Source organism: Euprymna scolopes, chromosome 33 (assembly GCF_053919585.1).
Source record: "Euprymna scolopes isolate OS-2025 chromosome 33, ASM5391958v1, whole genome shotgun sequence".
Taxonomy (NCBI): Eukaryota; Metazoa; Mollusca; class Cephalopoda; order Sepiida; family Sepiolidae; genus Euprymna; species Euprymna scolopes.
Window position 1 is genome coordinate 50,649,923 of NC_136514.1, and position 16,318 is coordinate 50,666,240.

Here is a 16,318-nt window from a genome sequence, read left to right on the forward strand (position 1 = left end):
ACCCTCCTTTCACTAATAAATAAAAAGAAATCCTTGTTTCTGGCGAAAAAAAAAAAAATGTACAAATAATCCTTGTTCCTGTCTCCCCCCCCCCAATACTTTTTATTGCCCCTTTTTTTTAGGCTTTTTCCATTTATTTGACATAAAGAGTTGCAAAAAAAAAAAAAAAAAATTAACTTTTACGTGTTTAAGACAGCCTGTTTTTTTTTTACGTTAAAAATTGAAAAAAAAAAATCCAGTTCAGACAAAAAAAAAGTTTCCTATTATTTAACCAAGAAACTTGTTTTATATGTATTTATTTTGAAAACAGAAAACAATTTCAAAAAATAATAATAAAAAGAAACATAAATGAACGGTAGTTTTTTGCTTTTTACTTATTTAATTTTTTTATGTTTCTACATTTTACAATTTCATTGTACAGTTATTTTGTTGTAGCGTTGTTTTTATCCTCGGTTTTATCCGGCTGTTGACGTCATGCGCCGGACAAAGCCGAGCAAATGCTGAGTTACGTCTGGTTTGTTAAATGCACAAGTACCATATATATATATATCCACGTGGTACTCTTTTTGTTAGTCAGCCAATCAGATTCCTAGTTATTCATACGCCCATTCATTGTAGTCCAAAAGCATATATCGTTGTATATATTGATTTCCTACATGATCAAATTAACAATCTGTGAACAAATATGCAGACTAATTTATATGATTTAAATAATGATGGTATCGTGGGAGCTACATTTTTCACTCTGATGTGTCCGAAGGAATTAGACAGGCAACAGATATATGTGTGTGTGTGTGTACATCTGCTATCCAACGTATACAGATGTGTGTGTGTGTGTGTGTACATCTGCTATCCAACGTATACAGATGTGTGTGTGTGTGTGTGTGTGTGTGTGTACATCTGCTATCCAACGTATACAGATGTGTGTGTGTGTGTGTACATCTGCTATCCAACGCATACCAGTTCTACACTTAAGTATATAACAATTAGTGTTCATGTCAGTGTTTCCAATTGAGATTTTAAGTTTGAATTTTAAACTGATTCAATTTTTTTTCAATTTAAACTCTGAAAATATTCAAGGCAGACATTTTTTTTTTGTTTTTGTACAAAATTCCCACTATATTAAAAAAGAAAAAAAAAATGAAGAAAAATCTGTATGTAACTGTGATAAAGCAAGAATATCATATTCCAAAAATTCACATGAATTTATCTTGTTTTATTTTTACATAAGAAAACCATATTTTATAAACAACAGAAGAACGGCTACTTGTCTGCCATTTTGAAAACAATCTAAAACAAAACAAAAGATAACTCAATAATTCAAACTTGCAAGATTCATGTTGTAATGCCCACAAATTCCCATTAATCACTTAAAAATGATTTTTGTTATAGAAATAAAACTGATCAGTTTGCGTCATTTTTTGAATATATTTTCATTTTGTTGCAGGTACATGTTTGTTATATCCTTACTTTAAATAAGAACACAGCAATAAACACAGGGTTATGGGTAAAAGACAAAGGGATTTATTTACAAGGGAATATATGTGACATAAGAGTTACTCAGCCTCTTTTCTTATTCTTTTCCTGTCTTTTTTCCTTCTCTCTCAGTCACATGAGAGGGTCAATGTATCCATAGTTCATTTCATCTATAAAGGGATGTTAGGTTATTCCATTACATCAATGTTACGTATTAACACACTACAAATGAAAAACGCAGATATGTTAATAGATACAAAAGGCAAATAAATTTTGTAACAATTAAATAGAAAATATTTTGTAAGCAAAAAAAATAAAGAAAAATAACAAGTGTTGAATGTTACAATAACAGATCGGAAAGTTGCGATTGGGCTAAATATTTTAAAATAATATGTATTTAAAAATTAATATAAATTGTTTTGAACTATTAATGATATTTGTAATGTTTGAATTCATATTTTAAATTACGACGCAAATCTATAGTTATAACTATTTTAAGGTAATATTTTTAGCTCTATTTATAAGAAAGTCCAAATAGATCAGCTGGTAGAAAGTTAAAGTAATATGATCTCAAGGTTTCAGTTTCTGGTCATGACATCCACTTAATATTGTTATATTATGGGTACCAAAAAAAAAAGCATTCCCGCACTAAATGAAAGCTACCCCGCAGTCAAAAGTTGATCTCATTAAGTCATTAAAACGTGCACACAAAAACATCATATTATATATTCTTCGTAAATTGATAGAATATTGTCTGAATTTTTTTCATACTTTATTTTTATTTATTTTGTTTTTTTTTCTCTTATTTTATTTTTTTTCTATTTTTATTTATTTTTTTTTTACTAGACAAGACTTATCTGTACCAATTTTACCTTGCCGCTCATTTTTTTAATTTTATTTATTAAAGGGAGAACATACATTTGAACAAAAATGCCTGTACGCCAATATACACATTATAGCCTTTTTTTTTCTTTTTAAAGATATTGTTCTTATAACACCTGTTATAAACGTATATTGCATAGAGGGGCGCAGGGATATTTTTCTTCAGATAAACGTATAAATTGTATGTATTGTTGTTTAGCCAGGGGATATGATATCGACGTATAAACTGAGTCCTGTTGTATCAGAGTTATCATACGGGTATATATTACAGTTCATATTTACATAAGGTATCATTTTTTTTATAAGAAGAGTAATATAAGCTTCATACCTTTCTTTTCTTCAGAAGTTCTTCTATCTTCTGCTGAGCTCCGTGATGAAACATGAAATGACAAACACCATAACCAATTGAGACTGCTGTTCTTTCTTCTTTTGTGAAACCACAGAACAACGCTTTATATTTTTATAATATAAATTTATTCCAGGTGTCTCAAATGGTCTTTACAAGAGTCTACATTTCATCTATATGCTTATTCTTCCCAGCCTCGCTTCCTGGCTTGAAGTACGTCTATTCACTTACGTGACTAAACTCCAACTCTCAACTGACTAAAACTACCTCTCTTGACCTCAGTTTTAGTGACATAAGCAATTAAAAGACACATCTCCTTAACGTGACCTTTGTCATGTACGCCTGTTCAAGGTTATTTTGTTTATTTAACCTACCTAATTTATGTAAACATCTTCAACTAAAATCGATTGCTATACTTTATTCTATAAATCTATATATATAAAAGCGAAAATGTATGTTCGCTTTTTGTGTATGTCCAAAAAAGGCTTTTTTTCAGAGAAGCGGTCGGTCGCCTAACAACTTTTTAAAACTTTTTATATCACATGTAAATCGTAATATCTCAGATTTAACAACGGAGCTCGCCTGTCTATTTAATTTGCTTGACTTCGGGAAGATAAATATTCAACAGTTTTCGCTCGCCGCATGTAGGTTAGTCTTTTTCCTATAATGTTTCCCCCTACCCCCAACGTCTTGGGGGGGGGAGCATTCCCGCACTAAATGAAAGCTACCCCGCAGTCTTTCCGTTAGCATCTCGCGGTGGCCCAATGGTTAAAACCGTCGCACTCTTTTTTTTTTTTTTTTTTTTCCACACTTTAATTTACAACTTTGCCTCAAGGCTTCGGGTTCGATCTTCATACTTACCTACCAAAACATTTTTTTTTATCTTAAACACCCCCCCCCCCCCGGAGTTTTTTTTTACCCAAAATCACACACACCTCCAAACACCTGAGCAATGCCAGGTACCCCTCGCTAATAATAAATAACTCCCAACAAACTATTTGAAGAATATCATTGAATAGATAGATAAATAGATAGATCAATAATAACTAATTAACTTTTAACAATATTAATTATCTAACAATATGTTAAGGACGTATTATTTGCATTAATGTTTTGAAACCTGATGTAACTCCTAAATCAATGGCGTCACACTGAAGCTATAATTATTTTGTGAAGGTAATGTTTTTAGTTCTATCTATAAAAAAGTTCAAATAGGTCAGTCCGACCTTAGACTGAAGATCCCAAGGTTTCTGTTTAGATTTCTGGGTATGACATGCATTTTATTTGTTTAGAATTTATCATTTACTATTAATGCAATATTTTTCATTTCTAAAAGTGATCAAGGTCTCTAACATTTTGAAATTAAACAAATTCACGGCCAGAGGATGAGAAATGAGTTGTTTAAATATTTAGAAAAAAAATGTGTTGCTGGAAATACCAGATATAAAGGTTTCTGTTAAAAAAAGAAAGTGAGTCGAGTTTTTTCTGGTCTTCTGTTCCTTATGATCGAGTTTACAATGGGTCCATTAAAAGGGGTAACAACTACATTTAAAAAAAAAAAAATGGTGTACAACATCACAGCCAGTCCCAGGACCAGCTGTGAACACCGTAGACCAGTGGACCAGAAGTAGATTCAACCTCGTCTTTAATGGCATATGACCATGCCTTCAACTGACCTCCACTTGGAATGATTCTGGGTGAACTCTCCTACGTTGCAGCACACAGCAAACCAACAAAATCTCCTCTTTTTAAAGTGTTCAATTAAGGGTGATGATCCTGCATTGTGTATTCTTTTGTATATTGGAGACAAAATGGTGCCGGCAGACCTGCAGAATTCTGCAGAGGCAGTATGGGTCAAACACTACCAACCTTTTGAGATTTGCAGTTCTCATCAACCAGGTCTTGCATCCATTGAAAAGGATCTTCCACATTAGCATCTCATAAATCTGGATCCTGCCGTAACATCACAGACTCATGCAGATGCCGAGCCGTGTGCGAACTGACGTCACAAAGAGGAAGAAAATAAAGATATATAAAAAGAATGTGTACACAAACCAAGGATAAAGGTCATATTCAAGAGGTCAGAGAGAATTATCGCAATCCTGTTGGTGATGAGGAATAAAATTTTTACTTAAAACCTAAAACAATGAGTTGAATTTCTTTCCTGTTCCTTATCTTTGTCTCCTTTGCGACTGGGTCTACAACATGTTGGGTCCCGAGTGTCTACATGCTAACAATTGTTTAAACATTTACTACATTACATCCAGATTTGTGTATTGGAGACAAAATGGTGCCAGCAGAACTGCAGAATTCGGCAAAGGTAGTATATATCAAACCCCACCAACCTTTTGAGATCCGCAAGTTCTCATTTGCCAGATCTTGCGTCCATAGAGAAGGATCATCCCAATGAATGTCTAATAAATTTGGACTTTTGTGCCTATTATCTTCTCAGCATTTCCATGGCATAACTTTTACAGGTGACGGAGTACCACCTGCGGATTTAATATTCCGTTGACACTCCTCATTTGAAAGAAGTCAGTTCAACCATCTAGGGTGAATGCCGTACAACAAACCGCGACAAAACAATACACATAACTTTGGGAATACTTCGTATGATATGGAGACGTAAAGCTGAACTAAGACTTTGGCTAATTCTAATATTATCAGCAGACGAAACGGGTCTCACGACTGGTTATAGTCTTGTTAAAAATGGGTTGACATGGTGTTAGGATTAGGTGTTTTCATTTGTTTAGTTTACAAAGTGCCTTCAGTAAGTTTCCAGACTTTTTTCATATGGACACTTTTGTTGATAGTACATACATGAAACTCTAGTCCCCTTCAAAGTAATCTCCTCCGGCTGCAATGCACTTGTTTTACCAATTCAACAACTTAGAAAAAGCCTTACGGGAGTGCTCTTCTGTGAGCGTATCAATGACCCCTTTCATCTCATTAATTGTCTCATAACTACAGCCTCTAAGGTTTTCCTTGAGCTTCAAGAATAACTAGCAGTCACAGGGAGCAATGTCTGGACAATAAAGAGGGAGAGAAACTGTCTTGATGCTCGTCTTGGTCAAATAGTCTGTGATTTTATCTGAGCACCCTTTGGACAAACTTTGCACAAGTCTTTCACATCTTCAGTTCCTCACAAATAACTGTGTGAACAGTTCCTACACTGACATCAAACTATGTACTTATTGTCTCTATAGACACACGACGGTCCTTATCCATGGAATTCTTTATTTGGCCAATCAACTCTACTGTTCTGACTTCCTTACTCCTCCCACACTTTTCATCATCCATCACAATACCTGCCTTCCTTCAATCTCTAAAAAATCTCAAAAAAACTGATGTTTGATATATGGTCCAAAACCAGTCTGAAGCATTCCATATATTTCTGTGGCATTTTTTCCAAGTTTAAAACAGAATTTTATTGCATATCATTCTTCTAAAGTGTCCTCACATCCTAGCTGTGACAATCGGGCTTTAGTAGAGTGTATTCTAATTCCTGCTACAAAAGGAATTAGAATACACTCTACATTTGAACCTGGAATCATAAAATTATTATAATAGTAATATAATATAATAAAATTATAATAATACATAATTAGAATATACTCTACATTTGAACCTGGAATCATAAAAATTCATCAGTCATCTCAGTATCTATAGCAATAACATAATGAATTTTCAATAGACTATGATAATTTTCTATGCCTGTATAAAAACTGGAAACTTATTTAAGGCACCTTTATAAAAAGTTGATGATATGATATTATCATAGAGAGACACTTTATACTCTTTCATTTCGTTAAAATGTTTGTTCACAAGAACATTTGGTTGAATATAAATGAATTTTATCCTTATTTTATTTTTGTTTGCCATTGCAGGACCAGAGGAGGATCTTCCAAGAAAATTGGAGTATATGGAATTTGTTTGTCACGCACCGTCGAATTATTACAAGTGCTTGCGAGAACCGTATCCGTGTATAAACACGGGACCTGAACTGAGTTATATTTGGAGTACCCTCCGACCGTGCATTCGAATAGTGCCGTCGAAGGACGAAATATTCGGCACAAAAACGTCACAAAAGAAAATAGAAAAATTGAAATCAGACAAAAAGGACAAACACTCAGACAAAGAAAAAAAACACAATTAAGAAAATATATATATACATATGGGGTGGGGTGGGTGAAAATAAATTGTTTTGTATGTAAATTAATGTTTTTATATTTTTTATATCTTTTTTACCCCTCGGCCCAGCTAGCAGCAAAATCGCACCTCTTCAATGTAAATATTTTTAAATGAGAGATATTCTATTCTAATTAGCTTCTTCCCTCAAACTGCTGTTAAATTCCCTTCCTGTTCACTGTTTCTCCAGGATAAGCTGCTTCTAGTAGCTCCTGCCCAGATGTGGCAACAGTACTCCATCGTACCAACATGCAGAAATTTATATGAAATGTCAGCAAACATTCTGCTATTCAACTACATACCTAAATTGCCCCTTACAAATCTGACTCATAACATAGTGGCCCTTACTCTTTTATGACAATATGCTTTGTTTAGGATGAAGAAAAAATTTTAAAAAAAAGGGGGGGGGGATTATTTTATGGAAAAGGTTTCTTATCTTTTTGTTTTTTTGTTAATTTAAAGTACATTAGAACCAGAGGATACTGTGGCCCTAGGATACAGTTTTTCAGGTTCTGATGTGGAATACAATGTTTTTCCAGACTAGACCCTGGTTACAGTATTTGCCCTGCCTTATGGTGTTATTTATAATGTTATTTGATTATATACAAGTGTATCATATACTGTAATATATTTTGTTACTAATTTTTAATGCCATATCCTGGGGTTCTACTGAAAAAGACGAATGGAAACTGACAGAAGAAAAGGATTAGGTAACCCTTTACTACGAGAGCTATGAAGTTCTTAAAAAAGTTAATGTAGCAAGATAGAAAAATCCATTTCATAACTTTTTTTTTTGTATAGTATCTTATCTTTTTTCCTGTATAAAAAAAAAAAATAAAAGGAATAATTGAAATATGAGATATCTTTGGTAGGGTGACTTTGACTTTAAATGGTTAAAGATTATAGCAATGGTATAGGGACACCCAGGGGATGGACAATCTTACCGAACAACAAGCACAAAGCACTCATTAGTTATTTATTATTTATGAACACAGTTAGACATAAAGTTTGTTTTTAATGTGGTTCAAAATCAAGCTCCCTAAAATTTATGTTAGGACAAAAATAAAAATTGCTCCAATCTAATATGTCCCCACCAATGAACGACAGAACAGGTCAAGGGTAGTATCTGAACACTCTACACCAGGGGTCGACAACTCATTCGACCTCGTGGCCTAGATTGTGTTATAATGATGGGCCGGACGAAGGCATTAAGGAAAATTATATGTGCAGACTTTTGTCAATATAAATATTTAAAATCATAATGAAAATAAACATTGAGAAATCAGAAAAAGAAAAGAAAATCTAAAATTAAAAAAATGTCTAATAAAAATTAGTTTTCCTCAAGGAACGTCAAAATACTTCAAAGTGAACAAAAAGTAGATGAAATTACAAATTACATGTTTGAAACTGTTATTGAAAAGATAAAAGCACTTTTTTTTCTCTCTGATTAATCATCTCAACCCTAGTAAGTAGGCTCATGGGTCAATCAAACTGCTTTAGGTTGATGACTCTTGCTCTATACCATAGTTAGTCATTCAATGACAAACACACAAACTGCCTTGTGTTTTTTATGAAAGGTATGATGAAGATCAATAAATCAAACGAGGTGAAAAGAAAGGAAGCAAGAAATGAGTCGGATCATTCCGAAGACATCGATGCCTCCGTTCAGTCTTGAAAGACAGGATACCCCCTGTAGAGGACACTGCGCATGTAATTGTGAGGCAAGGGATGCACAATTTCCGACCACACCTCTCCTTAATCGACACGGTTTGAGTACAGTGGCAAGAACAACTGGAAACAATGCCGAGATAAGCAGAGAGCACATACAGCACCTAGAATTCTCAAATGGTCACCCATTTAGTGCTGACCAGGTTTAACGTTGCTTAACTTCGGTGATCTAGCAGGAACTGGTGTGTCGATGTGATTATGCCGTATTATGCCATAACAGTATGTATGGAAGGTAGTAATTACTGAGGATACAGATACAAGACTCGGCATTCGTCTCCCATCACAGTTAACCACCTGAAGAAGGCCAGAGGATGAGTTGACCACAACGTGGTGAAACGACAACAATTATGAAGATGATGATAATATATTATTTAATTATTAAGATGAGTTTTATTTAATTTATTTATTGCGGACTATTATCTTCATCTTTCTTAGATATTGTTTCACGAGGTTTCAGCCAACTATTCCTCTGGCCTTCGTCAGGTGGTAACCGCTATGGGATAGGAACTCTGAATCTCTTAACTGCATTCTCAGCAATTACTGCCGTCCATAGTTGTCGTCGAGACGCAGTGCATAGAGACATTGCATCTCTATGGTTCCAGGTGTGTTAAGCAAAAAAAAAAAAGTTGTAGTAAGCAAGCAGGCAGGCTCGAACCTGTACCATGAAGAAGGCAAAGGATGTAAAAAAAAAAACCCTGACGGCTTTGTTGTTGCGCCCATCGCCAAACTGGAAGTGACATAGTTTTAAATTAAGGCTAGACAATCGAAAAGAGGCGAATTGTGAATTGAGAACTCATCTCCAATAAATGGCCAGCGTGTTAAAGGTATTTCCATCCGGACTTAGGGTCATGTGCATTTTGTGCGCTCTGAGCATCAGAGTAGTAATTCCAGTAACCAGTGTCTGGTTACATTTTGAAGGGTTCATCACTAGACAAAAATAAAAGTGTAGCCACTGGGAACTTAGAGATAGTCTCTGTGTTTCAGGGCTAATGATGGCCTAGTTGCATTAATTGATCCCGTGAAGCAGAATTGTGCAAAACTCCCCAGATGTGGTTACAGTATGGTCACATTGAAAGAATGGATGAAAGTGTATGAGCTAGGTGTAGAATAGTTGAGATGGCAGATTCACAGGAGAATGCCAAAGAAAACATCAAAGAAAGTGATTAAAATAAAAATGGATGCTGAGAGAGAGAGGGATAAAAAAAATAAATAAAACCTGGCCAGATATAGGGGAGTTAAGAAGTCTATTCCCAAAAGCTGTACGCATAATAGTGCGGCTCCACTGACAAGTTGCTGATCCATAAAACGTGTGCCATGGTTTTCTCCTTCATCTTCATCTTCTAGTTCTGGTTGTTTCATCATTTTCTCACTGGTCACTGTCAATGAAGATACACCGGTCCACAAGTATAAAAAATAAAATAAAACACAGGCGCCAATGCTTCACATATATGTCGGTCGGACTCTGAATGTGTGTTTCTACATGCTGATTCACATGCACGTTGTGTTGAAGCTAGGAGTGCCTATCGCTGTTAGTTCATCTCCAGATCTCCCTCGGAGAACCTCCGAGCGACCAATTGCTCTTGACAGTATCCAACTGTCCACCACAGAGTTCAAGCCTCGGCTAACTAAATGTACAACTGCCCCCCCACCCCGCCCCATCAAGTGTCGTTCCTATTTGATCACTCGTCACACCCAGAATTAAGCCATATCCTTCTTTCTCTTTGTCTGCGTTAAGAAAAAATTCCTATCCATTGTCTATAGATAAATCCTTTTATTACTCACTAAACCTACTTCCTTTTTTTTTCTTTTTTTTGTCATTTATCCTTTGTTTTTCTCCTACCTCCTTTTCCCCCAGAACTCAATGAACATAGTGTCACAATTGTCTTAAACTGATTATGATGATTTGCTATTTTTGTTGAGTATCATTACTTTTTGAGTACTCTTGCAGAATTTCACCCGGATACTCAGGACTTTCCATCAATTATGGCCGGCAATTACCGGATTAAGCCAAGTGTTGTTCAAATGTTGAAACGCTAAAAATCAACATTTTCTTCTTTTTTTTTTTGTATAAAAAAAATGTAATTTTTTAATTATTTTTTGGGTGATTGGGGGTGGGAGTAATTTTTCTGTTTACTTTTTTAATATTTGTTGACAAAAAATAATTTGTAAATTTTCTTGAAAAAAAAACTTTTTCTGTACTTTCACCTAACAATTTATGGTTTTCATAAAATTATTCATCTTTTCTTATAAAAAACAACTTCTGTTTACAAAAAAACGTCAAGGATGAGAGTTCATATAGAAACGTTTTAATTTGAATTAAATAAACTATGCTTCAAGTGCGTAATATTAGGAAAATAAACAAATATTTTACTTGTTTGAAATTTATCACAAATATATTTCAGAGGTATACTCCATCTTCAGTGTGTTTTGTTTCTTTTTTTTTTGCCCCTTTTCTTTTTCCTTGTCATGTTGTAAATTTGGAGAACCACACGTTGTATCTAGCGGTTGTATTTTGAAATGTTTGAACTGTGCGTAGGCAGTGCAAGAATATTTACAACATAGCAAAGAAGAAAAGGAAAAAAAAGAAACAAAACAACACACTGAAGATGGAGTTCAAATTAAAACAACGTTTCTATATGAACTCACATCCTTGACGTTATTCTCGTGTTGCCTATGCACAGTTCAAACTTTTCAAAATACAACCGCTAGATACAAACAGACTTCTTTCTCCAAATTTACAACATGACAAGGAAGAAAAGAAAAAACAAACAAAACAACACACTGAAGATGGAGTATACCTCTGAAATATATTTGTGATAAATTTCAATCAAGTAAAATATTTATTTTCCTAATATTACGTTGTATTTGGCTTTCAAGCGCACTTGATGCGTATTTTATTTAATTAAAAAAAAAAAATCCAAAACATAAGTTATTTTTTAAGAAAAAAAACTTTCACTTAACAATTTATGGTTAAAAAAAAAAAAAAAATCTTTTCTTGAAACAAAAAAAAAAAAAAAATTATATATACATTTTTTTTCAGTAAATTTACAGTAGGTGTTTGTTATTTTTTTTATTTATTGTATTTCTATTTTTTCCCCGGTTTGTTTGTTTTGAAATTCGTCTGCATCTGTTACTTTGTTTGGCTTAATCCGATGACTGCCAGTTGAGCCTGAACCATAATTGACGGAAAATCCCGAGGATCCAGGTCAAATTCTGCAAGAGTACTCAATTTCATAGGAATCAGATGATTATTGTTGGCATTCGTTTCCCCCAATATCTTTCTAGTTAGAATTTTCTAGAAAGACATCAGGTATTTAATAGCAAGGAGCACGTGAAGGTTGCCAACATCTATAAGTGAAAGTGTTTTTGTGGAATGAATTGGATTTGAACTTGGCACACCGAGGTTGTCAGTATGTGCCATTAGCCATTATCACCTTCCCCAGTAATGATGATATTGTCCCCCCTTAATTTAAAACTGTTGTTAATATAATGTACAGCCACATGAATAGATAAAGAGATAAGTGTGGAGTCATCTTTCCTTTGTAGATGGTTGATATCAAGAAGTCCAACTTGTGATAATCTTGTCAAGGAAAAGATATCAAAAGTGACAGCAATACATACATGAATATATCGACTTTATTTATGACCTGATTGAAGAAAAGTATTTTTTTATATTTCTTTTTTCTTTGCTTATGACCACACACATCGACGGCCAGTATGCAAGTCTTGTAGACCTTTTTCTGACAACTTGCCCTGAGCTAAGTTCATCTTCTGACCCCTCTGTTGTATCAGTTAAGATAAAAAAACGAAAGGTAATAGGTCCACAGATATACCTCTCCATATATATACAGTATATCGATACTCTATGGCTGACTGACATAGCTTCCATAAGATTTCAAACGGTCGAGACAAAAAAAAAAAAAAAAAAAAAAAAACATAATGAGAATATACTAAAGCAATTTCACGTTTGTACATGCGTTATCACTCTCCACTAATCTTTTAAAACCAAGATTGCCGAAGATACTATGGGAAAAGTAAAGAGTGACCCCATGATCGTCTTCGTAATCACGTAATTTATATGATAAAAGAACACAAGATGAGTGTTTGATGTAAATTATTTAAGCTGTGTGCGTGCGTGATACCGTCACATAACATAGAAAAAGGAACCTCAAACGTTGTCGGTCACTAGCTGTCTGGTTGCATCAGTCCCTAGCAGTTTTCTTTTTGGCCCAATTTACCCTCACCAAGCTGTGACTCCAGTCTCTCCAATTTCTCTCGGGGACCTGCAAGCCACCAACTGTCCGCAGCTCAACACTTGGAAAAATTCAGTTGTAAAAGTGACCTTCTTCTGCAAATTGAAGGTTCAATCCGCAGTGTGGGCGATCAAAAATACACTTTTTTATTTTTATTTTTTACAGAAATCGCTCCAGACAAAGCATGAAGCCACTTGATATAAGGAGCGAGAAAAAGAAGGAAAAAAAAGTCAAAAACTAACTCGCAGTAAGTATTAAATGGATAGATTCGGACTCAGAAATTCTTTCCCCTTGGTCAGAAACATCATTCATGGAATGTGAGGACTAAAGGATAAAATAAGGAAAGCAGTAATTACATGGCTGCTGAAATTAAACTCAAAATCCACTTTCTACTCTCCAAATCACGAATTACTTCAGACTTCTATTCAATTACGGCTGACAGAACGAGAGCATGCTATCCTCGTGAATTAAGTAAAAGGTTCCGTTCGAAATTCAGTACAAATTCCAGAGTTGGACAGAAACATTCCCGAAGATCAGAGGGTAAATTGACGGAAACACTGAAAATTACACTAAAAAGATAAGAATAGTCCCAAGAATCTAAATACGTTTTATTGAAGATTAATTCTTCAATCTTGTTATCTCATTGTATCTATTTACTTTTGCTTCGTATAAAATGGCGCTTCAACCAAAATTGCTTTGACATTGCCTTTAAAAAAAAAAATATTCAACTTCTAAAATGCTTTAAGCAAACTACAGCATCCTTTTAAATTTGAAGACATTTTGTGTGCATGCAACTTTCACGGAGGATGATGTGACACGAGGGTCATAACATGGGAGTTAAAAAGCCAGCACTCTAGCGAAAGAACACTAGTCTGCAAAGAAGAAAAAAAAAGACACCTGCGCAACCCTGTCGGCATTCCCTCAGGTGATTATCAATAAAACTAACCCCTCTCTCAAAGGGAGAAGGCAAAGCCTGGAAGGGCGGACATCCAAGAACTGTATAGAACAAGAGACCTACCTCAGTCAACGAAGAACAGTGGTGCAGACTCTTGACTTTGATGTTGGGGGAAAAATTAAACAATAAAACATAATATATTAACAAATTGCATTGATATTAAAATAATTTATTTGACGCTTTTATTACATTTCTGAATGAAATCTGAAAATAAAAAAAAACTTTTTTTTTTTTACAATCCCATCACCACGAAAAGGTCTTGATTATTATTTTAAAAAAGTTGATTCAAGCATTTTGATAGCAATTTTTTTTATATATTATTTAATTATTGGAATTCTTTGAGATGAGTAATTTGTATATTTCATTTATTTATTTATTTGCGGACTATTATCCTCATCTTTATAGTTGTTTCACAACGTTTCAGTCAACTATTCCTCTGGCTTTCATCAGGTGGTTAACCACAAGATAGGAATGCTGAATCTTAACTGTATCTAAAAATCTCTACAGTCTCAGGTGAGCATTGTCTGAAGATAGCGGTTTCAATCCTACCCAAAACCGGCCAGCGGATTAGTTGGCCAACAATTATGGAAGGCAGTAATTACTGAAGATACAGTTAAGAGATTCCTATTCTGTTGCGGTTAACCACCTGATGAAGGCCAAAGGAATAGTTGGCCGAAACATCATAAAACAACAACTATAAACATGAAGATAATAGTTTGCAAAAAAAAAAAAAAAAAAAAAAAAAGCAATTTTTGTGTTTCAGAATATTTTTAGATAAGGATTGATAATTTGTATTATTTAGACGTCTGTCCTTATTCACCTGTATAAGAGCCAAAGACATCCCAAGATGGAGAACTGCTGTTACACATGTGGAGGTACTGCTTAAAGTACTTTTTCTTGCTTAGACACAAAATACAAAACCGACTTTGAAATCTAGTGGTGCACACAGTGCATATGAGCACGTGGAAAAATATTAGCAACAGCAAAGGATGGATGGCTTGCGAAGAGATAAGCAGCAGCAGTCGAAAACAAGTTCATATGCAAATTAGTAAGTGTGCAAGAGTTGGTGCGACAAGAAAAAAAGAAAAAGCACACCATGTACTCAAGTGAGAAATGAAGTCGGCGTCGCAGAAAATGGACGTGTAAAGTCAAAGTCAAGAAATGGCTGGCTACGACCAGTGTGAGGTCGGAGAAGAAAAGTGTATGCTGGACGAGATGGACGATGGCAAGAGACCTTTTAAGTGGTGCTGAGAGTTAACGGTAATAAATGCTTTTATTAAAAAGAAAAAAAAAAAAAAAAAGATTTTTATTTATTTTCACTTGTTTGTAACGCCACGTAACGTTATGAGTAGGTGATGATCTCTTCTCTTTCCTTTTTCACACAGAAAAAAAAAAATGTTGCTAGATTCGTTCTGTTCATGACAGATGTTTGACAGAGTTCCAATACCTGGACCCCACCTCCCAGAAAAACATTCACAGCTAGCACTCACCAACTTACAATCATAGAAATGAACTTTACTTTCTAACTGTGCCAAAAACCAACCGTAACTTCTATAAGTTTCTTTCACAGACAATCATATCTGAAACAACACCACTAATCTGCTTCCCAACCGATTGTAACATGATCATCTTCAAGTCTAATGTAAACAAATACATGTTTGACCATCCTCCTAGATAAACAATTCCTCTTAAGTAACCTTTTGCCCATTGAACCCATTTGATTCCAAAATAGTAACAGACGTAATTATTCGGATTATTCGGCATACTGTTCACATCTTCAGGGTTGAGAACAGTACAGATTTTTCAATGTTCATTTTCAAGAACTTTGAGGCTTTTCAAAGTTTTTCAAGGCCTTCAAGACAAAAATTCAAGGTTTCAAAACAAAATTTGGAGTTTGTTTTACAATTCAAAGTGATTCAAAAAAGTTCAGGTCATCATTGGAGAGTCGGAACTGTGCAAAGAAAGTTAGTTTTTTATTTTTTTTTAAAGAGGGAGGGGGGGGTCATTATTTGTGGTGGCCACCACTACTCCTCCCACCCACAAAAATATATATGAAAGCAAAAATAGAAGGAAATTTGAACCCCTCCCACCAACAAAAAAAGGGGGACGTAACTCTTGTATCCTACAATACTACTATGAAATTTCAGAATAGTGTATTTGGATTTTATTTTCAACTAGCGGGGGGAACCCGGCGTTGCCCGGGTGCTTGTAGGTGTGTGCGTTGGGGGAGGGGAGGGGATAAAGAAGAACCAAAAGGAAACTTAACCCTGTTTAAATAGGAAAAGAAAAAAATGATAAAAAACAGCGATTTTAAAAATAGAAAAAAAAAATAATAGGGGGTGGCTTGGTGACAGGTCGGCTCGAACCCGGAGCCTTGACGCCCATAGTCTGAGCCTGAACACCTGAGCTACAGCGACAGTCAATGTAAGTTAACGGTGAAGTTTACATGCGGTTCGAATCCAGTTTTGCTTTTCTTATACAAATACGATC

General features: G+C 34.7%; 1 protein-coding gene across 1 annotated transcript in view; it reads left to right on the plus strand.

Annotated features, from left to right (window-relative positions):
• LOC145258217 (GATA zinc finger domain-containing protein 1-like) overlaps positions 1-6,919 on the plus strand; it is a 16,931-nt gene extending 10,012 nt beyond the window's left edge. The window contains exon 4 of the mRNA XM_080116161.1: positions 6,592-6,919. Coding sequence (XP_079972287.1) covers positions 6,592-6,860 — 269 coding nt within the window. The 3' untranslated portion in view covers positions 6,861-6,919. The remainder of the gene's footprint in view (positions 1-6,591) is intronic.
• The last annotated feature ends 9,399 nt before the right edge of the window (positions 6,920-16,318 follow it).